The 25,380-nt window shown below is 41.8% G+C and overlaps 1 protein-coding gene across 22 annotated transcripts in view; it reads left to right on the forward strand.

Moving 5' to 3' along the window:
• WNK2 (WNK lysine deficient protein kinase 2) overlaps window positions 1-25,380 on the forward strand; it is a 171,632-nt gene that overhangs the window by 85,844 nt on the left and 60,408 nt on the right. For 18 of the 22 annotated variants that reach the window (XR_012159824.1, XM_073351600.1, XM_073351601.1 and 15 more), the window contains 6 exons: window positions 81-369; window positions 7,964-8,160; window positions 10,904-11,056; window positions 16,173-16,364; window positions 18,061-18,600; window positions 24,238-24,543. Coding sequence is in view for 21 of the 22 variants with exons in the window: in XM_073351600.1 (XP_073207701.1) it covers window positions 81-369; window positions 7,964-8,160; window positions 10,904-11,056; window positions 16,173-16,364; window positions 18,061-18,600; window positions 24,238-24,543 (1,677 nt within the window). In the remaining variant the exon portion in view is untranslated. The remainder of the gene's footprint in view (window positions 1-80; window positions 370-7,963; window positions 8,161-10,903; window positions 11,057-16,172; window positions 16,365-18,060; window positions 18,601-24,237; window positions 24,544-25,380) is intronic. The other 4 variants (XM_073351580.1, XM_073351592.1, XM_073351594.1 and 1 more) reach the window with 4 other exon arrangements.

Below are 25,380 nucleotides of genomic sequence, written 5' to 3' on the forward strand. Positions count from 1 at the left end.
ATCCTTTCTTTGCTATGAAGAGATGCAGGTTAAAATGCACATGTACGTGCATTTGATAAGTTTATATGCCTTCCCTGCAGGTTGACTCCGGATTTTTTCATGAAAGTGATGTCAAGATAGTTGCAAAGTCAATACGTGACAGAGTAGCATTAATACAGTGGAGAAGAGAGAGAATTTGGCCTATGATACAATCAGAGGACCATCAAGTTTCTGAAAGTTTGGAGAAATTGAAGGTGCCACAAGCACAACAGGTTCAAGTAACGTACCTTTCACACACTGGTCAACAAACTCTGTCAGAGCTAGAGGAGCCAGAAGCTGACCAGCATCTATTTCAGCATAACCTCCCCACCAGCGTCACATCTGTTGCATGTAAGTATCATGTTTGCGTTGCTCCTTGTGTGAGCAGTTATGATTCTCCTGGCATAAAATGGATGAAATCCACAACTTGTCAGTGCTCTGAACTATACATTGAGAGTGTTACATACAGTTTTGCCCGCTAGAGGAAAGTCTAAATTCTAAATACTAGAGGTATTCTGAATTCAAGAGAAAAAACTTCTACAGAATCTACATTATCTATCAGTCATTGACTAACGTTACAGATATAGGGTGAGTAAACATATGAAAGATTAAGGTATGATAAATTAGTGAATAAAATAGCAAGAAAATTGAAAGTACTTTTAACTGCATTAAAATACATTTTTCAAAAATCTAATATTAAAAATAAAACCTTAAACTTTCCATATTGATTCACAAGACGGAAATTAATGTTGTTTTGGAGAGGGGGCTGGGTTGAGCGTGTGTTTTGTTTTGCTTTTTAATGTTTAGAAGTCCCAATGAAATCAGTGTTGGAGGTATTATACGTACTTAGACATTGACAAGAGGTACTGGTTCCTAAATATGGAGTTTTTTAAAAAGTCCGAAGCGGTTCAAAAAAAGAATTCTTACTGTAATTCATGTAAGTTTGCATAAGGTCTGCAAAAAGAGGCCAATACTTCAGATTTGAAAAAGAATATCTGAATGCTGTCTAATCACATTCCCTGTTAGATGTGATTCCAAAAATAATGTGTATTCAGAATAGTTTTAATGTTACCCTTTCTCTGTGGCATGACAAAGTCAACTGATCTGCTGTTCAATACCACCTTTAAAATTTAACTGTAAAATTTACCTTTTAAAAACAAACATGAATCTATTAGAAGTGCTCTCTGTGAGGCACACATGACATGGCGGTACGAATGTGTGTAGGAGGTAGTAACACTTACCCCTAAACAGGGAGCAAGTGTAAGTTACCCTTTCATGGTTGTTTTTTAAGGAGAGCCAATTAAATGTTCTATTGGGGTCCTCTGGCTTTAGCCAGTCCCTTGCCCTACGACAGAGCTGAGTGGGGTTGGCTCATACCATGTTGTCAGATGAGCTAGCCATTCTTGCAACCCCTACAACTGTGCCCCTGTTGAGAGGAGGAGGGTAAAATAATGTACACGAGTTTGCAATTTGTGATAAAGGTACAATAGTCCTTTAATATACTCAAAATACTACGAATGTTCCTTTTTCACTTTTTGATAATTTTCTGAAAGAAAGGTGAACATATACATTGTGAAACTTCTTACTTCATAGCATACACTTGTCCAAAATAGGGTTTCTGATTTCAGAAAACCAAACACCGTTGCCCCTCCCCTGCTCCATCCCCCCTCCCTTGGTCACTCACTCTCCACTGCCCGCGCTCACTCACTCATTTTCAGGGGGTTGGGGTGCGGAAGGGGGTGAAGGCTCCAGCTGGAGGTGCAGGCTCTGGGGTGCGGCTGGGGATAAAGGCTTCAAGGTGCTGGGTGGGGCCGGGGATGAGGGGTCTGGGATGCAGGAGGAGGCTCTGGGCTGGGGCAGTGGGTTGGGGTGTGGGCGGGGGTGATGACTCTGTCTGGGGGTGCAGGAAGGGAGTTTGGGTGTGGGAGGGGGCTCAGGGCAGGGGGTGGGGGTATCAGAGATGAGGAGGTGAGGGCTCTGGGCAGCGCTTACCTAATGTGACTCCCAGAAGTGGCTGGCATGTCCGGCTCCTAGGCAGGAGAGTCAAGGGACTCTGTGCACTGCCCTCGCCTGCAGGCACTGCCCCAACAGCTCCCATTGGCCACAGTTCCTGGCCAGTGGGAGCTGCGGAACTGTCGCTCGGGGCGGGGGTAGTGCATAAGCCCACCTGGGTGCCCCTGTGCCTAGGAGCCGGACGTGCCGTTTGCTTCTGGGAGCCATGCAGAGCCAGGGCAGGCAGGGAGCCTGCCATAGCCCCACTGTGCTGCCAACCGGACCTTTAGCACCCCATCAGCAGTGCTGACTGGAGCCACAGGGTCCATTTTCAACCGGGCGTTCTGGTCGAAAACCGGATGCCTGGCAACCCTAGTCCAAAACAAAATAAATAAAATAATGATTTTTTTGTAATCACTGCATTTTTCCCATTATACTAAAATTTTTGTCTAGTCCAGTAGCTACTTTCCTGGTTGTCCTTAAGGGAAAAAACATAAAACCAGGAAGATGCAATACTTGCTATAACTTTATCAACAAAAGGATAGTACAATACAGCTGCGTTAATGGCAAATCACTTTTATAGGGTAATTGGAGGATTCTCTAGTCTTGTTGAGCCCTCTTCTTTGATATACTTTAACTTTACCAGAGATGTAGTAATTTTCTACATCACTTCTGCATTTTTGTATTCAGGGTTTCACAATCTCTGGGTTGCATAGGATATCCAGGGTTTTGCAAATCATGCAGACAATGTGGAGGAGAGGGATGGGCGGGGGGGTGGAATTCAGTTCAGCTAAAAAGATATCAAAATAGATACATGACATAAACCCTTTAATTATTTGTTCCTTTATGGTCACCACATTGTTGTAACCCGAGATACCCAGATAGTAGCTTACTATAGACTACTGCAGAACGTTAGAATGTGCATCCGGCTGCTAGAGACTCTGTTAACAAAATAGCATTGAATCTGTACCTTTGTATGGGCTTGAATTTAACTTCCTACAGAACAGCACACACCTATTTTTTTAAAATTATGTACCACATGAAATGAAAATATCCAAGCAAAATGTCATGACAAAAAGTCATTGAATTTGAACAATCAAGATGTTAGCTGTTGACTGTATTTACTATGGCATGAAGCCACTGCTTGAACCTCTCATGACAGTATTGCCCAATTCTTGGAGTCTTTGCAGTTAACTTCTGCCCTGAGATGATTCAGAAAGTCTGATTGTGTTGTAGGAAGGAAAGCGTTAAGTTTGTCCAAATGATGGCTCAAAAGGAAAAAGGACAGGATGGAATAATAGCAAAGATATGATGTATGGTTGTATGTCATGTGACTTGAAAGCATGGCAGGTAGCATGTCCTGAAGCGCTGGCTGATGTCGGGATGCTTTTAGATGCCAAACATCAGTTACTGAAAGATGAACCTGAGGCTTTTATTTCTGGAGTCAATGTCATGTCTTGGAAAAAGCAATGAGACTTCATTCCTCAACCTGGCAATGTCAGCACAAATGCTCTTCAGGCATCTTATTTGGTATTGACAAGAATGGCCCAGCAGTGAAAATTGTATAACTTTGCAGAAGGTTGTTTCCTTCCTTGTGCAACGGTTGTGATTTCAAAAGTTGCAGGGCATGATTCAGCTACCAGACTGAACTGTGTGGCTTGCCTGATGTCACTGCTTCTCACTCCATTAGTGACACAGATGAGTTTGTCCAAGAGGAACTGCTCTGAAAACAAAGGTGTGATGGTTTCTAGCAGTTTGTGCGTGATGTGTATGGTGGCTCTACTGAAGGCTTGTTCTTTTGTAAAGCTGTGCCAGGATGTACAACAGAAGAGAGCAGACACTGGACACTTCAGGAAGCAGTCAAAAATTTCCGCATTTAGTGGGAGTGGTGTATTGCAGTTGTCATGGAAGGTGCCAAGGAAATGACAGCTTAAGGTAGTGACTTGGTCACATGGATCCTGAACATCACATCTTAAACCTCATGGCCCCACTGTTTCATACCCAGACAAATTCTTGCTACTAAGAAAATGCCTGCAGGCCCATGCCAGGTTCTTCACGATGCCGTTACGTTGTGAAGTTCTTGGCTCTCACATGGTGAGGTGCTGACTCAACTCTTCAAATGAAGGGCAGAAGTGCAGGATTTCCCTTGCTGACTCCTTTAATAACTTGTCGTGGGAGGCACTCTAAGCGTCCCTTGCTGACATTTGGGCACTAAGACAAGCTGAACCCTTTGCCCAAAGGACGGATTATGAATGTCCATGCAGACCAGTGTGGAAACATTCATCAGAACACTTGGCAAATAGCATCTCCTTTCCATTCTCAGGAAGACCATCTTCTCTTTGCTCATTTGAAGAAACTTCGGACCCAGCTGTATTTCTGTTTTATTTGCAGACCCTGGATATAGGGGGAGAAGGTTGACCAGTAACCCTTTCAACCAAGATGCTGTTGGCTCAACAGCACTCTCTGGTCCATTGCAGGACGAAATTGTGAGACATGTTACAAGTCCCTGCAACTGATTTTCTCGAAGTAGAAACTCAGCTGCTTTTTGGGCATTTCTGAATGAGAAGGTACCCAGCTTTAGGTACAGAGCTTTCATTTTCCTATTTCTGAGCCTCAGGTTTCTCTTCAGTGATATAGGGGGAAAATTGCAGTCTTGTGGTGATCAAAAATAATTTAAGACCATGTCCCCCTTTCCCCACCCCCAGATCAAGCTTCAGAACACATTTTGTCAGCAAGACAGGCTCCCCATCTCACTGAACTGTGAGTGTATTTATAATTTTGTTGGTGTACTTTAAGTATTAGTGGTTTTCAGGTTGATATTGCAAAATACTTCAGACTGGAAGCTCAGAAAAAGTTTGGGGCTACGTGTTTTACTAAGGGCTTGTCTATGCCGAACAGCGATGTGCCATGTGGGAGGTGTGATTTCTAAAGTACACTAATCAATTGTGCATTAATTGGTCCAGGTAGAACCCGCTGGTGCGTGCTAATGGTTCCATAGCCCACTTTAATGTAGTAGTATTCAAAACCTTTAGTGCACACCAGCAGGGTTTATACAGACCAATTAATGCATGAGACATTAATGTGCTTGAAAAATCACATCCCTGTAGGGTGCATTATCCCTTGGTTTAGACAAGGGTATATCCCTTAGACAAACTGATGTATGGCTTCTCCTCCTAAACTGTTAAGCCAATGCTACCTTTTTGTTGCTTTGGAATTTTATTATAGACGTTCTTCGATTTAAATAGATATTATTTGGAGCACAGAGACTGCTTATTCCTTAATTCAGGTATTTTATAAATAAGGATACAAAATCCTTACCCATTTTATAGTTCATGCATTGTGCTTGAGTTAGCTTTTGAGTGTTGAACATAATAATAATTCAACAAGGTCAGCACAAAACAGCAGACTTTCAGAAGGCATAAAATTGTCTTACTCCTACAATATTTTCAGAACTTTACAGAATGTTTATAGTACTTTCAAAACTTTTGGAAGAAGATGATTTGGTCTGATCTTATATTTTTCTGACTACATACTTAACTCACATAAGCTGACTCCTTTGAGCGGAGTTGGCCAACCTTTGGCTCCAGAGCCACACGCGGCTCTTCAGACGTTAATATGCAGCTCCTTGTATAGGCACCAACTCCAGGGCTGGAGCTACAGGCGCCAACTTTCCAGTGTGCTGGGGGGTGCTCACTGCTCAACTCCCAGCTCTGCCACAGGCTCTGCCCCCGCTCCACCCCTTCCCGCCCCCTCCCCTGAGTCTGCTATCCGCTCGCTCCTCCCTTCTCCCCCCTAGAGCCTCCTGCACCCCACAAAACAGCTGATTGGGAGGTGCTGAACGGGGGGCTGCCAGTGGGTGGGAGGCGCTGGGGGCAGGGGGGAGTTTATGGGGGGCTGCTGACGTATTACTGTGGCTCTTTGGCAGTGTACATTGGTAAATTCTGGCTCCTTCTCAGGCTCAGGTTGGCCACCCCTGCCTTTGAAGAACCTTTTATAAAAGACACTAAGTTAGTTAAAAATAATAGCTAACTGAGGTTAATTGTGCCTTTCTGTGACCTTTGAGCTGACAATTTATGGGGTGTAAATATATATATTATATACCCAACTTGCTTCCTGGTTCTGTCTTGTAATTTATTTCTTGCTGTACTTTAGCAATTCCATATCCCATGTCTTTGGATGCTTGTTTAGTGCTATTGAGTCTAAAAGCTCTATAAATCACTTCCCTATCTGTTCATTTGGTAGAGAGAGAGGATGCAGAGATTATATTAATAATTTAATGTCTGTGTGCGACATGGTGTGCCAAGAAAATCTAGGTTTGACTCTCAGCTTCTGCTTTAGCTCTGTTCACTTACACTCTGTCTTCCTTTGTGGTCTTGAATAACTATTTATAATGATGAAACTCCGTATTCTATAAAACACCTACATCGTTATAACAGGCAGCATCTGATTATTTTAAACTGGCAATGAGGAAAACTAGAGGTGGGTTTTAGTTTTTTCAAAACATATTTGGGAGGTTAGTTTCTGAAAACTGAGTGGGGCTCACTTCTGGGTCCCATTTTATTCAAACCCCGTAGAGCAAGCCCTGTGTGGGAGGTGAGGGGATGGGGAAGAGGGAGGGTTTTAGATAAAGATATGGTAAAATCATACTCCTTTAATTCAAAATCCTTTTAACAGTTATGGTTCAAGTCTGCTACAGTCCACTTTTGGTCCAGATTTTTAACTCCTCTCTGTTGTGACAAGGTATTTTAACTTCACTACTACTGCTGCCTTGGTTAATTCAAGTGTAAAAACAACATCTATAGAAAAAGAAGCTAGTTAACTGTGCAGATATATTTTACTGGCTTCAGTAAACTTGAAAAGACCTTTTTTTCAAGCCGTTAATATTTAACAATGCCATTATAAGCCTTATTTCCGTTTTGACAAAGATGTCACTCTTGCCCAGTTCCCAGAGTTGTGCAATTTTTCAGATTAGTCAGGCTAACTTTCTGTCTTATGAGCACTGACAAAGTGGTGAATTGTGCTCCTATTCATTAAAAACTTGGATCAAGATGACTGCTTATATAAAGCAGTTTTATTTCATCCAGTTATTATGGTGTCGAGTCCAGGTATGTTAAGGCTTTCTGTTCGTAGTAACAAAACCAGGGAAGAGTAGGGTGTATTAAAATTGCTTAGTATTCAGTTGTAATTTCGGAGGATCTGTTCTTGTGTAGCTTTACTGTGCTTCCATGGCAAGCAATGCCTAAAATTGTAGGGCAAGTCAAAATCAAGTTAATGATTTAGAGCAGTTTTTTAGGTATGCCTACTCTTTTACTTGCTGTCTTGCACCAATTAATATACAGCTGTCAAAAAGCCATGATTTGTTTTCCTCCAGTTTCTCCGTTGAACATTTGCCCCTATTTTTTCTTGTTTTGTTAGTATTCCTCAACTAAGGTGGTACTACATAGTGAAGCTGATTATAAATTTTATATTGGCTAACACACAGTAAATAATGTAACATTTCATAACTTATTTGAAATTGAAATATGCAACACCACTAACCAAAAGGGAATTAAAATAATCATTAAAACCACTCTATCTCCAAAGGAATTCATCCCGCAGGCAGCTGAGATCCTTCCTCTCCCATTGAAGTCACAATCAGCTCACTGTTCTTTCATGCTATAAAATCCATAGAAGGTCTGCAATTCTTAACATCAATGTTGTGACCTCTGAAGGGAATATCAATGTGCCTAGCTCTGCACAAAATCCATAGGAGACTCTCTTCATTTCTGGCTTCAGGGAGGAATATATTCACAGAAAATAGCATTTGTATTCTATAACTTACGTATATGGTAGAAATAGCTAGGGTAGTAAAAATGCCAATTGCATAAACCCCACACAGGCCTCCCCATTAAGTCACTACTTGAACATTTTGTTTGATTTGTTAAGCTCTTAATAAAAAAGATTGTTCTTTCAGCTGACAGCACATTTGACAGCGGTCAGGGGTCCACAGTTTATTCAGACTCCCAGAGCAGCCAGCAAAGTGTCATCTACTCATCTCTGCCTGATTCAATACCTCCTGCTATTCAACGGGTTTACAGTCCACCTCTAAATGAGAGCCAGGCTTTGCCCCAAACCCTTCAGCAGCTGGGGCACTACCAGCAGCCTTCAGTAGTAAGTCTTTTTTTTTTCCTCCCCCCCCCCAACAATGTTGAATATACTAGACCATGTTTAATGACTCGCCTTATATTCTGCCTTCCGTGAGTGTAGATCCTGTGGCTCACCCTTTTTCTTTTCTGCCCATTTCTACCAATACTGATTTATTTAATACATGTATTCATACTGTTGCCTAAAAATGTGTTTTAGTTTTGCTATGGAAAGATAAGACATTTATCATTGTACTTCCTGTGCTCAAGGAAATGCTTTGCTGCTTGCTATAGTACTTTAATTTAAGCATCATAAAGTGAGCATTCATCTTTTTCATTTCACTGAGTTGTTTTTTTTAATAGCTTTGCCATGATTAGACTTAACCTCATGAGCATGTCCATTTGAGAATTATTCTTTGTTTTTGTGTTTTGTTTGTTGTTAATATAGCCACATATTGTTCCTTCATTTGTTCAAGAGCCTCTTGGGTCCGATGTTTCTTCCTGTTGTGCTAAAGATCAAGCGTCTATTGAATGCCTTTCTAGCTTTTTGCTTAGATGTAATGTTGCACAGAGGCGAAGAAGCACTTCTGTTATTGAGGCTCCAAAACCCAACACTGGTAACCCAGACAGATATTCACACTTACTCTTGTGTTCATGTTACAATGACCTTGGCCACCAAGAATTAATGGACTCATCACTGCAAGAACAATTGCGTGCAAGCGAACATAAACCTTCCTATCTCTCCAGTGAAAGAATCAATATAGGCCTAGTGTGTCCTTCAGAAATTCCAGTGGCACACTGCTCCTGTGTTAGCCAATACTTGTTACCCATGATTCACAGCACTCAGAGCAATAATCGTCGCCATAGCGATTCAGTAGCGGCTTTGACTCCAAATGTTACATCCTCTCTTCCAACAGAACTAATAGAGGAAAACATAAAAATCTCACCAAATAGAGAAGAAGAAGCAGGTAAATCACAGTTAGTGGCATTAGAGATCTCTGCAAATACCACTGAGTTAATGATCCTTAAACACAGTTGTCAGGGATGCTTAGCCCATCTGCTTCATTCTGGAGAAGATCCAAAAAAGTCAGTACCCCTTAAGTGTGCTACAAATACTCCTCGCTGCCTCTGTAACAAAGAGAAAAACTCAGTATCTCTACCTGTTCCTCAAGCAAGCAGGCCTTGCGACAGAAGGTCAGACCTGCCTTTATTACATGAATCTCTGCAGCACATAATTAGCCAAAAGACCAATTCTATTCCCGTGAGAACTGCAAGAGTCACAGAAAAAGTCCTGCATTCTGAGTCCTTCAGTTATGGGGAAGTCAACATGCCTGAACTACCTCCGCCCTTCCACAAAGTTTGCACTGGCAAAACATCATTAACAGAGCAGAACAATCCAGTGACTCCATCTGTGCAGAGCAGTAGAAACAGCCTAGCTAGTAAAAACACCACCAGTGATGTGGTAGGTTGAATCCCTCGTTTTATCCCTAGTTGGTTTAGAAGAAGAAAACCCACATCCAAGAATGACAAGTGTCTCCTGTTTGATCCAAAATTTCCCCAGATGCTTCAGAAATGCCACACTTACCCTGTTTCCCCCTTGTTTTCCAAAATGCTTGCAACAGAATGTACAGTATATTTAGTTTGAATGGTCCTGAGAATGGCTTGAATCACCATCTTGTTTTAACTTGGGCCTCTGTAATAAACTCCCTCAGTTGTTGACGCCATCTGCCCTATGAATGTAGTGGTGTTGATTGCATCCTTTCTCCTGTATTTTTCACATGAAGAAATAACAGCTATGATTGAGTGTAGCAATACCTTTTCTGCAGAAGACATAAAATTGAGCAGTGCAGTATAGTGCCTTAGAGCAGACACACTCTTTTTATTGATTTCATTGGTACAGTCTCAGTAACTGGACTTAAGTGTGATCTGTTTTTTGTTGTTTTTTTTTAATTGGGTGTTGCAAAGGGTAAAACAGCAGGAAGTATTTCAGTTGGTTTTGTATTTTGTCAAAAGCAATATTTTCTTCCTAGATATTTCATGTCCACTTAATTTTTGACTGCATTTTCATCTTCAACACAGGTATAAACTGTTACAAGCTTAAAAAGAACACTTGATTTTTAAGCAATGAATACTTCCTGACATATTTAAGTTGGAAATTTCTAAATATATTACTGCGGTAGTATAGCATCATGCAGCAAGAGATGTAATTGGTGTTCCTTGTAGGTAAATAGGGTTTTAAGTCTATTGGCCCTTTCTTTAATATACATACCTATCCTTTTCCTTGTACAGGAGTTTGAGACTTTGCTTATCAAGAACCTTATTTTATTTTACTTCCTTATCTGTTGCTGTTTTTTTTTATTGTTTTTTTTAAAATCCTAAATCAATCTCCTGGCCTCCAATTTCAGTAAATCACCTGGCAATAAAAGTTGTTTGTTTTTAAGATACCAACTGGAGTTTACCAAGCTAGTTGTTGATTTTTTAATGTATTTTGTGTGCGTGAGAGAGAGAGCACTTTCAGTGACAGAAGATGGAGCTTATCTGGGTTGTGGCCCCAGGTCCAATAAAGAGAAATGCAATACAGGTTGTTTTTTTTTTTATCTCCCCTAGGGAATCTCTCTTTCTGGAGATGTTACCTTCCTTTGCCTGTGTTTTTCATTTCTCTTTCCTTGTTTTGAATTAAATATTTAGTAGCAAGCATGTTCTTAAAAATCGGTTGTAGACAACTTTTTATTGATGTTTCTTCTAAAGTAATTTATTTTCCTTTCCTCCAGCCTGGACTAACCGTGGTTCAGGCTCCGCCTGCTGTTATCTCTCAGCGACCGCAGCATTACCAAGAGCCAGCAATGACATTCCCAGTCACACAGCCAACCACAGTTGCTTCATTGCAGATGGGGCAATCTCAGCCTGTTTTAGCCAGCCAGCAGGTGAGAAGCTAAACTATCTGACCCCATCTCTTGCCTTTCTTTTCTTCTGAATGGTCTTTTTGCTAGCAAAATCACTGTCCGACCTTAGTTCGAGGACTTCTAAGAGATCAGGTCTGCTTATTGAATAGAACTACTGTACTGAGAACCTGTTAAACCACCATTTAAATGCATTAGTTAGTTTTGAAACCTTGCTTTTGAACATAAGTCGTAATATTCAGAAGTTACATTCATGAATATTATACATCAGAGTTTCCACTTTCTTTCCCTGGCTCATCAGTGACTTAGTGGTTGGGTGCTTTTCAGAGTAGACAGAACTTTGACATAAACTCTTTATCCGCAGTAGTGGAGAGAATCCCAGTTTAATATCTGCTCTTAAATCACACAGTAGTTTGGCTTGCTAACTAGAAAAGTTGATCACTCTTCCTTGATGCTGGTGGCTCTCAACCTTTTCATCATTGCAACCCCATGTTGCTCAGAGCAAATGATCCCGAGCCCCATTTTCACATGTGCTAGAGATAATATTCGCATTAATGAAATACTGTAGAAAACATATGCAATTATAACTGCCTTTCTGTGAATATAGTTCATTGAGGTAGATGAGCTTGTCCTCGTCCTCTTCACCTCCTTACCGGGAGGCCCTGAGGCAATTGGTGGTTGCTATCTATCTCCCCTATTCTCTCCTCCCAGGCAGCTGTGGGCTGGCTGAGCACTAGCAGAAGGGTTGTTGGGCAGAGGAAGAGACACAGTCTGTGTCAGCAACCCAGTAGGCCCCTGTAGTCTGGCAGGGTCACTGATGGGGAAACTTTGCTCAGCCTCTGCAGCCTTGCTCGCTGTGGGAGACTTGACCTGGAGCTGAAATAGGCACACAGGAACCCTGAGGGAAAGCCCAGGCAGCCATTTGTATTATATGATTTTCAGGACAGCAAATAAATAAATAAAAATAGTTTGACTCAGTCGGAGAGTCCTAGCCCCATAGTTTGAGACCCTGGCATATCCTGTTGTACAGTTTCTCTACCACCATGTATTAACATGCTGGGTGCTCTGATACCTGCTTTAGTACCTACAGGGGGATGCAGGTCTGAGCAAAGCATAACTTATAAAAAAGCTAAGTGAGGGAGCAACTTTGTTTTCATTTTATTGTTAGCACTTGAGATGTGCATGACTCGCTAATAAATTAATATTGGAAAAACAAACTTTTGTCTATTCTAAACTGCGCTCAGATCCTCAGGGGGATTTTAGAGCATCTTTTCCAAGGGAGCATGAGGGTCAGAGGCCCACCTCGAATTTAGGAATAATTATATAATTTTTTAAAAACATAGTACAGTGTGTTCTTGATCCACCAAGTAACACTCTTCTAAATGAAGAATCTGGCTGTCTCTAGACAGTCTCCAAAATGCTGATTCCTCCAATGTCTGTCTAGGACAGGGATCGGCAACCTTTGGCATGCGGCCCATTAGGGAAATCCGCTGGTGGGCCAGGACGGTTTGTTTACCTGCAGTGTTGGCGGGTTCGGCCGATGGCAGCTCCCACTGGCCATGGTTCGCCGTTCCAGGCCAATGGGGGCTGTGGGAAGCGGCATGGGCCGAGGGATATGCTGACCACTGCTTCCCGGAGCCCCCATTGGCCTGGAACAGCGAACCACAGCTAGTGGGAGCTACGATCGGTCAAACCTGTGGACGCTGCAGGTAAACAAACTGTCCCGGCCTGCCAGCGGATTTCCCTGACAGGGAAAAGGTTGCCAAAGGTTGCCGATCTCTGGAGTAGGATGCTCAAATAATTCTCTGAAATTTCATGCATAGTAAAGGTATTTACAAAGCATCTATTGTATGCTGGAAAATTGAGAGTCACAAATTCTTGATTGCTTGGACAAGAATCCCGTACTAACTGGTAGTAAAAAGTGTATCTCAGGCCAACAAAAATGTCATAAAGACCTGTCCCCGTTCTGTGTTTCTACCAAAAACTCGGCTTCTGTGAACACAAGCTATGGTTTAAATGGGCTGAGGAGTGTTTATGCTCTCTGTGCACAGGGCAGAGGAATGTACTGCCTTACTGACAGATGTCTTCTTGTTTCACCAGCTCCCTCACACCATTTAGGCTGTCAAAATATGCCGTATTTCTAATACTAGCATTGTTGGCATAGATGAATGCTTATTTTTCTCTTGAACTTAGAGCTATCAAGATCTCAAAATCTCTTTAGTCTTAGTAATATTCAGTGCTGGAATAGCTCAAGTTTTGTTACTGGATGAAGTATTGTCTTCTTTCTGAAAGCACTCTCATAGAAACAGCATAATTTGATCTTCCTGTTTATAACCTATGGTATCTTGAACTATTGTATCGTATCCCTTTTTTCTAATAGGCAAAATATTCTCATGTTCTCTCATTCAGCCAGAAATGTTACTGCCTCTTGGACAGAACTGGGAAAAGCTCCAGTTGCAGGAGTGTGTGTATTGGCCACATGGGCTTTCTGCTGACACATCAGAATTTGCAGATTTTTTCAGATTCATTTGCAGATTCATTTTTACAGTGTAAATATTTGTAAATCACAAATAATAAAGTGAGCACTGTACACTTGGTATTTTGTGTTGTGATTGAAATCAATGAATTTGAAAATGTAGAAAAACATCCAACATTTTTAAAACGTCAATTGGTATTCTATTGTATAACAGTGCGATTAAATTTTTTGAGTTAATCGCATGAGTTAACTGCGATTAATTGACAGCCCTAATATATTTGAAAATGTAGAAAACATCCAAAAATATTTAAATAAATGGTATTCTATTGTTTAACAGTGTGATTAATCACGATTAATTGAGATTAATTTTTTTAATCGCTTGACAGCCCTACTTGTTACGTTGAGACTTGCTGAGTAACCTGCGCCACCAGATGCAAGTAGCCAAACACACACCTGTTTACAATGTTTGGAAGCCACAAAGCTGCTTCAGTCTTAAATGTGTCTAGATGGGCAAGCCCACTTGATTCCTTAATCCGTTTTATCCCTGTTCTTGTGTTTATATATTTTAAAAAAGGAAATAAGGGTTCTTGTTGAAGCATTCTATCTCTGAAAACACACAAGATCAAACAGTGCGGAGCTGTCATTCGTCAGAAGCAGCAAAGATGAAAAGCAATGCTTACATTTCCCTATTCATTTATTTTTATCTTTACAGTTTTAACATCAAGCATATTTATCTCTTAAATTACATCCAGCATTCACTGAGACCCCTGAAGCAGGACAGATGGTTAGAGGTGAAAACGTACTTATTAAGTCAGCCATGGAACAGTGATCTCATTCTAATCAAATTTTCAGTAGTGTGGCAGGCCAATGTAGCCTCCCCTGTGCCTGTGAACCCGGAGCTTGGTTTCCAGGGCTGTCACTATAGAATCTCTTGCGAGATCCAAAATCGCTTACTGGTAGGAGTACAGTAATGTTAGATTTGTGCCAGTCTGTTTGCTCACCAGCTGCTCTCCAATTGAATAAAATGGTAATTGCGTAAAACTTAATGAAAGGAACTAGGCAGAGTTCAGCTGAACTGAGAGAGGTCCAATGCTCAATTGTCTTATACTGTGAATGTTTACAAAATTAGGTTCTAATTTAGAAATTGTCACTTTTCATATATGCTGTAATGTAAACTTGCAGCAAAAAAGCAGGGCGGGGCAAGAGGCATTTTGTATCGGAAGATGGTGTAATTGTCTATTTCCTCTATCCAAATAAAAGTTCTAAAACTGTTGTCACAACAACTAAACTTTCAACTCACACCTTGTTGTCAACTGTCTGTAGTGGGCCACACTCTTACCACTTCAAAAGTTATTTCTCCTCCCTTGGTATGCTGCTGTTAATTGATTTATCTCCTTAGACTGATTTAACACTTGGTAAAGCAACCCACATCCTTTCATGTATTTATCCCTGCTCCTGTATCTTTTACTTCATACATCTGATGAAGTGGATTCTAGTCCACGAAAGCTTGTGCCCAAATAAATTGGTTAGTCTCTAAGGTGCCACAAGGACTCCTGGTTTTTTTGCTGTTACAGACTAACACAGCTACCACTGAAACTCTAGAGTGTGGTTCATGCAGGCGAGAGTTGAGATCATTCATAAAATGAGTTATGACTTGGCAAAAGCTTCCCTGCATGTTGAAAACAGGATTACAAAACAAAAAATTAAACAAAAAGCTTTGTTTTGCCCTTCCATGATTTAAAACATTCTCAAAGGATCTTTTAAAGTGCTGCTTTTTATATAAGAAGTCAGGCTTTACTTTCCCCTCTTGGCAAGGTTACTGGAGAATGCAAATTGTGATTGATTTGAGCTTTTTGCTATCTCACCTCCTGACCAACAGAGAAGGGGTGCTGAATATTCACTTATAATCAATTGGAATCCCATTCACTTCATTTGGAAGCAGGGAGAGAGCCAGCTCTGGTCACATACTCTTGACATCACTGTTCAATTCTGAGAAGTGTCTTTATATATCACAAAAAGCATAAACGTGGGGAGGGGGTCGTCTTTGCTTTGTAGTTCACCTTTTCAGATATTACAGGGTTAAGGGGTGGTCAGTGTAAGACGAGTTTCTTATGCTATCAGTTCCCTAGCCTTTGTGTACATTCAGATCTGCCAGGGTGGAGGGAACTATTCTTAGAATCTGGCTTTTGTAGCTTTATTTCAATAAGAACGGTGTATTCCTTGATCAGCCAGAGAGTACAATTTGCAGTACATTTGAATGTCTAGGCTTTTTTATAGAGTGAATTTTTGAATGACAATATTGCCTTGGTTTGCTCTACATATAGGAATATTTGGGGTCCATAGCTGGAAGATTTTGCAGGGCTGGCTAGAAAATAGAGGTTCTTTTGTCCTTTACTTAGCTTTAAAGAGCCAGCATGATTTATTAAAAATATCCTCTCCAAACAGTGCTCATCTATCTTTTGTGGTAATATAGGTTTTATTTAAATAAGACTTCAATCTAGGCTCTTGTACAATGTTTGAACTGGAAGTGTCAGTCTTTTTTACCAGTGCTGCTCAATATGAGTGACAGTTCTGTGTTGAGCATACAGCTTTAATTGTGAAGAAAACAAGACTGGTGTCCGGTGAACTGATTCTTTCTTAATATGCCATTTTTTTTTTCTCTAGCAGCAATCCATGCCACAGCAAGCTCCTCTGCAGCAGGTTCTAGCCAGCCAGCCAGTTTGTCCATTGCAGCCCGCGGTCCATCTGCTGCCCCAATATCAAACCCAGACTTCTCAGGTGGCAGCTACCAGTACACAGCTAACACCGTTACAGATTTCCACTGTGCAGCAACTTCCTCAGGTCCCACCCTCCCAGGTAAAGTGTTTTGAGAATTCAGTGGTGCGTTAAATCATTTTAAAGGCACGTTTGTTCAAGTAATATTTTCTAGCCAGTCAGTGATCAGTGTCATGTGCCCTGAAGTTTTCACCTGGCTACTGGCAATGCTCACCAGTGTAATTTAGTTCATGAGAATGTAACTATTAAATGCTCTCTGGATTGTTTTCATTAATTTTTGTTTTTGGTGAACTAAAAAATGATCCTGTTCGAATAATCCTGGGTTTTGCCTAGTTAATCTTGTTAATGCTAGTCACTTGAATTGCAATAACTGTAATTCTGCATTTTTTTTCCCCTTCATGGTGGACCCCCTTCCCCATCACAGGCTTAAGAGCATGAACAATTGCCCACTTTAATGTTCTTGAGCTCTTCTCTTCACCTTCCACCCCACCACCTTCCCCCCTCCATCTCCTTTTCCAGATCTCTGGCCCCTTTCCATTAGCAGTAGCCAAGATGGAACCTATTCTTTGGCCTGCAGTAGTAAAGCTCTTATTAGCATCATTTGGTAGGTTGGCTGTCGAGGGCTTTTAAAGATGTGAAGCAGCTTAAACGAAGGGGAAAGAGCAAGCTGCTTCTGTGATGTATTCCTCTTCTAAAGTCTCCACTGACTCCCACTATCTGCTTTGGTAAAGAAAATTCTCAACGTCTGCTTCTAAAAAATTGTCCAACTGCAAAATAAAACCTTTTCACTTCCAAAAGCCAAGAATCTGCCTAAATGTCCTCTGAAGATTAAAAGTGCATTTACAGTCAACAAAATTTCTAGTAACTTAAACAATATATTGCTGCTACTTGTTATATTATTTTAGCATGGCTATCAGGTTATCTATAAAATTACTGAAGTATCCAGTTTTTACACGTCTGGATTTTTATGCAAGATAAAGTGTTCTTTAGTAAAAGAGTGTATTGTGATCCACTTTTGCAGTCAGCACTGCCATTGACTTCATGAGAACTTACCCTGCAATTCCTTTGTGCATGTATTAAAAAGGAAACTATGAGATTACAGGAATTTAAATGCACGCCCTGAACCTGTAAATACCTATGCATAGAGTTGTACATATGCCTGTGAACAGGGGGACTGGTCACGTATTTCCATACTTGCAGGAGCAGGACCTTAGTGTATAAGATCCCTGTTGGCACGTCAGAAGGCCTCGAGGCATGTTCTGTTTTCGGCATTCGAGGGAAATGTTAAACAGCAGATTGGCAAAGTAGGGTCATTTTAGTCTGTCATGTCATTGGGAGTTTGTGTGTCTAAAAACTGTTCCCACAAATTTTTCTATCCTGCCCAGTTGCAGTATGAATTATTAAAATTGTCTCAACTCATTTTGCATGCACAGTGGTTACTTTTTGACGCCTCTACCTAGTATGATTTTTAATTTGTTTCAGAATCAGAGTAATGATTATTTATTATTAGGTTGCTGTATGGCTGCCTACTAGTTTTGGAAACCGTTGTGAATTCTTTGGCCTCAAAAATGGCCAGAAACTTTAAAATTCTCCTTTTGTATTCAGTAAATCGATTTCTCCAAGTGTTGCTATTTATGAAACTCTGGAAATGGAAGGAAGTGACTAATAAATAGACATAATTAGCATGGCACCAATGAGTTAATAGATGGCAGATGAAACTAATTTGTATCATCAATTTAAAACATTTGCAATTTATGTGATATTATATTTTTTTCAGATTCCTCAGCTTCCTGTCATTCCTGCAGTTACTCCTCTGGCAGGGCTTGACAATCTTCCTCCAAGCCTCTCTGATTTACCTGCTGCAAATGCACCCCCCATACCTGCTCCTTCCCAGTATTTCACTCCAGCTGTGATTATACCAAGCCTTCCCATGAATCCTGCTCTGCCTCTGGCATCCAATCCCCCGGCCCTGTCCAGGCAGGCAGTCAACCTTCCTCATACTACCGTGGCTTCTTCGGTCTTGCCCTGCCAAACAATAGTGCCAAATATGTCGGCTGCTACGGTACCATTACTTGCTGTGGCTCCACCGGGAGGGTCAGCTTTGCCAACACATCACGCAATATCCCATCTCTCCCAGCAACAGATGTACCAGCCTACCTTCCAGCAGATCATTCAGAGTGACGCTCCCTCACCCCATCACGCTCAGAACATGCAAGCAGTTTCGCAGCAGCAGCTGCCTCCGCTTCCTCAGTCACTGCAGCCAAGCATAATTCATCCTTCAGAACAGACTGTGTCCGCGTCTGGAGTTGGTAACCAGGTAACCCTTTTGACACTGGACTGTATCAGTACTAACAGTATTAGATCTTGTGCCTTGTTCCATTATAAACATGCAGGTGGGGTTTCTGCTCCTTGCACTTCAGGTGTTTTACTCGTGCATATTGGTGTCAGCACAGTAATGCAGTGTTAGGAGTAGTAATCAATTTCACGGTCGTAGGATTTTAAAAACCACAGATTTCATGATTTCAGCTGTTTACGTCTGAAATTTCACAGTGTTGTAATTGTCGGGGTCCTGACCCAAAAAGTAGTAGTGGGGGGGGGAGGGTCGCAAGGCTATTGTAGGGATGTTTGCGGTACGGCTACCCTTACTTCTGCGCTGCAGCTGGTGGCGGTGCTGCCTTCCAAGCTGGGCAGCTGGAGAGCGGCGGCTGTTGCCCGGGAGCCCAGCTCCGAAGGCAGAGCTGCCGCCAGCAGCGGTGCAGAAGTGAGGATGGCCTGGTATGGTGGTGCCACCCGTACTTCCGCGCTGCCGCCTGCAGAGCTGAGCCCTCGGTCAGCAGCCGCCGCTCTCTGGCCGCCCAGCTCGGAAGGCAGCAGTGCAGAAGTAAGGGTGGCATGGTACCATATTGCCACCCTTAGTTCTGCGCCGCTGTGGGCGATGCGCAGCCTTCAGAGCCGGGTGCCTGGCCAACAGCTGCCGCTCTCCTGCCACCCAGCTCTGAAGTCGGCACAGAAATAAGGGTGGTAATACCACAACCTCCCAAAAATAACCTTGTGACCCCCCCCCGCAACTCCCTTTTGGGTCAGGACCCCCAATTTGAGAAATGTTGCTCTCCCTTCCCATGAAATCTGTATAGCCATGACACATTTTTCATGGCTGTGAATTTGGTAGGGCCCTAAGTATGAGGTAGCTATTGGTTGGACTAGGATTAAGCAGTTGAATTTGTTGCGCGAAGTCTTGACCCAGTGTAGTGTACTTTATATAATCGTCTAATGGATTTGTAGAAGGAAGGTTAGGATCACTTCTTGAGCACCCTGTTCCTTCTCTCCTTGTCCTAGCTGGAAGAAAAAATGGCCACACCAAAAGGATGATCATCCTGATTTCAGTTACAAGGGAGAAAAGCAGTCCATAACGGCCAGATATAAAGGGATACTATACCACTGATTTTAATATCCATAGTACAGTACATGCATGATCCTGTGTGAACTGTCGATATGTACGCATGTTGGAATATGGACATACTGTGTCAGTTCTATTGATGTAGAACTGTTTATAAGTAGTGGGTTTTTAAACTGAAGGGAAATGATTGCTGGAGAATACTTCTGGAAGGCTGCTTGGAGGATATCTACAAAAAAGAAATAAATACCAGCTGCAGGTCCTTTTTGTTAAAACCAATGAAGCATAAAATAGGACTTCTAATATTAGCACCATTTGCAAGATAAGTGGCTCATGAGTTACTAATGAGTCTGCAAATGATACCGTTGTCACCTTTATAATGTGACAACATAAAGTACAATACAGCAAGACCCAAGCAGGAGATAGTAGGAGGGGTCAAATCTGTTAAGAATGGCTTACTTCAAAAATGAAGGTTGAAGAAGAAAGTGTTTTATTACATCTGTTTACATGTGAATGGCATGTGGATTGAAATTCATAACATCCCGTTTCAGTCTACTGTACCATGGTATCTCCAGTTTACTGCATCGTATCTAAATTTCTGACTTCAGCCATATATTTGGTACTGACATATTTTTTGTGAAGAATTCTAGCTCGTTTTGGGCCTGATACAATTTGTTGAACTAATCAATGGTAATATTTCCATTGGCTTCAAAGAGCGTTGAATCTGGCCTTTTATGCATAGTATGCATGGCAAACACCATGAACTGCTATTCCCGCTTGTGACACAAAGGCATCATTTACCTGACACATCTGTGGTAGAGTCCTGAAATAGTTCAGTAGGACAAATAATAGCTAATTCAAATGAAATAGAAGACTAAACCTAGGCCAGAGAATATTCAGAAGCACATTGTTCTGTCTTTAAAGTACTTTTAAGGGAGAGGTATTTCTAGGAATAACTAAGCGTCCAATATGGTCACTGTCTCACTGATGTTGATGGCTAATATTTGTTTGCTCGCTATCTCCTGGGTCAAACATATGATTTCAAAATTATTCTGCCGTAATTTACTGTACAGTTTTAAGTGACTACCTCTGCACTAAAGCAACCTGGTACTCCCTTCCAGCAACACACACCAAACTGTTATCCAGATAACCTCCATGATAGACTCCTCTGTAAACACATTCCATGATATAAGGATGCTGTGCCTTCATTTCTATCTGCATATTAAATTAGATTAACTGTTACCATTCAAGAAAGAGTCATGGATATTTCTCTGGGGGAAAAAAAACGTTCTGTGTGCAACGGCAGTCAAAAAAAGAGAACAAAATCCTAGGGATCATTAGCTAAGGGATAGGTAATAAAATAAAAAAATATCATAATGCCACTATATAAGTCATGGCATGCCCACAACTTGAATGTTGCATGAAGCTCTGGTCACACCATCTCAAAAAAAAAACAAAAAACGTTAGAATTGGGAAAGGTACAGGGATGGGTAATAAAAATGATTCGAGGGTATGGAACAGCTTCCATATGCAGAGAGATTAAACAGATTGGAACTGTTCAGGTTAGAAAAGAGATAAATAAGGGGAGAATGATAGATATCAATAAATTCATGAATGATGTGGAAAAAGTGAATAGGAAGTGTTATTTACCCAGTACAAAAACTAAGGGTCACCTGGTGAAATCCGTAGGCAGCAGATTTAAAACAAACAAAAGGAAGTGATGCTTCAAACACTGCACACTCAACCTGTGGAGCTCCCATTGAGACTGATCCCTGAAGGACTGGTGCACCTTTTGGAAATGCAGTCAGGAGCCCTTTTGGGTTCAGTCTACACCCAAGGCTTTCAAGACATCCAGAGAGATGCTTAACCTGTTGGTGCCCACTTCCCCTGCTGGTTTGGAATCTCGCCCGGTATGGGGATTGGAAGCGCGTCGTCACAGCTCCAGCCGCAAAGCACCGGTGGCTTCTACAGCTACTCTCTCCAGAGTTCCATCTAGAAGGAAACCAGCGATGATCTTGCCAGCTCCCCCATCTCCAGACTCTGAGCTGGTCTCCCTGGTCCCAACCGGGTCAGCTCCACCATGGTCTGAGGAAGCAGACTCCCCATCAGACTGTGAGGCAAGATGCCTGTCCACCATGGTACCAGCCACAGTCTCAGCACTCTAAAGACCAATGGCTTGCACATATCTGGGTCCCGCTTCCATATCAGTGGCCCTTTTGGACCCCTTGGGTCTTCTCTTCACGTTCTAGAGCCTCTCTTCTCGCCCTTCTGCATTGGCTAGGCACTGGGAGCTTCTACAGCAAGGTCACTGTCTTCCTTCCCAGGGACCAGGACTGGTATTGTGCTGCGGGAACGACATGGTCAGGACTCTCCTGTGGAGGAATTAGAGGAGGGACCTCCTCAACAACGTTTAGCCTCTTCTTCACTGCCTAAGGAGGCAATAGTGACTGAGTCCCACCCCACCCCGATGATTTCAGAGCTCATCAAGACTTGTTGAAGAGGGGGCTGCAGCTCTGGATATCCCACCAGAAGAGGTACAGGAGAAAGATCACCCAGCCTGGTGGACATTTTGGCCTCTGCAGTACCTACTAGGGTAGCTCTCCTTATTAATGAGGCTATCCTGGAACCTGTCAAGGTTTTATGGCAAACCCCATCTTTCCTGCCTCCCACTGCTAAAACGGGGGGACCGAAGATACTATGTGCCATCACAGGGATTTGAGCACTTCTATAACCACCTTCTTCTAGGCTCCCTGGTAGTCGTTGCTGCTGACAAAAGAGAGAGACGAGGACACCAGGCTTCTACCCCAAAAGAGAAGAAGCAAAAAAGCTAGCCCTGTTTAGCAGGAAGCCTCATTCCACAGTAGGGTTACACCTTGGGGTTGTGAACCAGCAGGCTCTGCTGGGTCACTACAGTTTCAGCAGAGTGGATAATATCCTGAAGTTCAAAGACAAGCTTCCTGATCGGTCAAAGCAGGAGTTCACTGCTATGGTGGAGGGCAAATCATTTACCAAAACAGCATTGCAGGTGAGCCTGGATGCAGCAGACTCTGTGGCTCGAGCTATGGCTTCTGCCATCACTGCGTGGCATTCATCTTGGCTGCAGTCATCAAGTCTTCCCCCCAGAGGTGCAACAGACTTTTTGAGACCTCCCATTTGAAGGCCCCTCACACTTTTTCCAATAAAATAGATGAGATTAAAGATCCAAGGGTGACCCTTCAATCTCTGAGGATTTATACACCGGCAGTTAAAACCAAACAGTTCCGCCCACAGCAGTCCCAATGGTTTCAGCCCTTCTTGCTGCATGCCGAGGACCTGTCCAAAACGAGGAGCAGAAATGAATGAACAGAACGGGGCAATTATCAAGTGATCCAAGGCATTAATTAAAATATTGAATAGTATCAAACCCAGAACTGACCCCTGGGTGACCAGATGTCCCGACTTTATAGGGACAGTCCAGATTTTTGGGTCTTTTTCTTATATAGGCTCCTATTACACCCCATTGCCCCCGTCCCGATTTTTCACATTTGCTGTCTGGTCACCCTAGCAGGACCCCACTAGATACACCCTCCCAGTTTGACAGCGAACCATTGATTACTAGTCTGAGTATGGTTTTACAACTAGTTGTACAGTCATCTTCAAGTAACTTCATCTAGACCACATTTCCTTCGTTTGCTTACGAGATTGTCATTGGGACTGTGACAAAAGCTTCACTAAAATCAAGATATATCACATGTACTGCTTCCCACCACATCCACTGGGCCAGTAATCCTGTCAAAGAAGGAAATTAGGTTCTTAAGCATGGTTTCTTTTTGACAAATATATGCTGGCTAGTCCTTATAATCCCATTATTCTCCACATGCTTACACATTGATTGTTTAATAATTTGTTCCAGTATCTTTCCAGGTATTGAAGTTAGACTGACAGTCTATAATTCCCCTCGTCCTCTTTGTTCCCCTTTTTCAAACAGGTAGTATGTTTGCCTTCTCTAGTCTTTTGGGACATCCCCATCCTCCAGGTGTTCTCAAAGATAATTGCTAACAGTTTTGAGGTTGCTTCAGCTAGCTCCTTAAGTACCCTCGGATGAATGTCATCAGACCCTGCCAACTTGAATATTGTTTACTCTGTTAAGTATTGTCATCTTTTTCTCCATGTACATGCCCTAGGCTTATGGAAATAGAGCCAAGTGTTCAAGGAAATGGGATATAAACAGGGTTTTGAAATTATAAGCAGGATCCAGCCTAGTTTTGCATGATTCCTACAAATATCATTAAGAAAGTAATAATCACACATGTAGTACATAAATGCTCAGACATGCATGCTCTTTGTTGTACCTTCAGAAATTATATACGTAGCAGCCTCTGATTTTATTTTAACTCTGATTATTTTGAAAACAAGTCTTTATGGTTCTCTTCTTTCCATGTCCCATAAACAAAAAACATAGAGATGTTCTCAGCGTAGGTTTAATTAATTAGCAAAAACAACTTTTGCATTTTGACTTGAATGAGTCATGAACACCCTAAACAGAGGGGTTTTTAATAGGTCTCTATTGTATTACAACAGATCATTGGACATCCTCCATATGGTTTGAAAATTGGAACCCAGATGCCTGTAATACCAATGCAGCATTCAATAGTTATGCCATCGCCTTTGCAGTTGCAACCTGAAATATTGCCTCCCTGCCTCGGGCCAGAAAGTCTTTCACAACTTCATGGCAACCTTACTGCAGCTAGTGCAACAGTGCCCATAGATCATTGTCTGCCTGTTCAGCCTACTGGTCTTCTGCAGCTTCAACCAGATCTTTCCCAGCCTCTGGGGCAGCAGGCTCCATGTTCTGCCATCCAGTCGGTTACAGAGTCAACTCAAGAGGTAGAACACTTTTTCCTAAACAATTTACCATGCTTGCCACTAATCTCCTTTATAGATATAAAATTGTTTCACAAGAGCCATTATCTAAGCTCACTCTGTGGAGCCCCTTATCTTAGACTATATTTTATTGGCTGAACCATCATCATCTTAGCAACTATTTCATATATAGCTGGAGATTATATATTATACCACTCTGACACCTATATTATACTTGTTAACCTGGGAAATGTCTCGTTAACGTCATTTATTGGAGTAATAAGACACCTGGACAACTCAGCTCTCAAGTACTCCCTTCATCCTCAGTTGAACGGGTATGCAAAGATAGTTTTGAAATTGGTATGGAAATTACACTTCTAGATCATTAGGTCATCGCCCATGGGCTAGTGCAGGAATGTTCCGTACAGTGCCATCCAGTGTGTTGTCCAGTCTTGTTTTAAATGTCTCATCAATGGGGCTTCCACCACTTGCCTTGAGAAACTATTCCATAATCTAATATCTCATGGTCTAAAAGTTATTCATTATGTTCAGCCTAAGTCTTTTTTCCCCCATCCCGTTACTGTTTAGTGTAATATCTCCATTCCTGATGGTTTAGATTCTTCAAAAATTGGTAAATATTTATCATATTTGGTAAAAAAAAAAAAAAAAAAATTACCAAAAATGTCCCTTCTTAGCAGTCATGTAGCAAAGTTACCTTTTGCTCTCTTGGTCTTTCTTTGTAACACAATTACTTTTTCCTTCCTGGTAATCACTACTTTGGCTTTTCTTTGAATGACCTCACTCAGTTGTTTAACTTTGAGGCTTGACAAAGTTTTATAGAGGTATATTGCCTTCCCTTCA

This window comes from Lepidochelys kempii, chromosome 7 (genome assembly GCF_965140265.1).
Source record: "Lepidochelys kempii isolate rLepKem1 chromosome 7, rLepKem1.hap2, whole genome shotgun sequence".
In the NCBI taxonomy this organism is placed as follows: Eukaryota; Metazoa; Chordata; order Testudines; family Cheloniidae; genus Lepidochelys; species Lepidochelys kempii.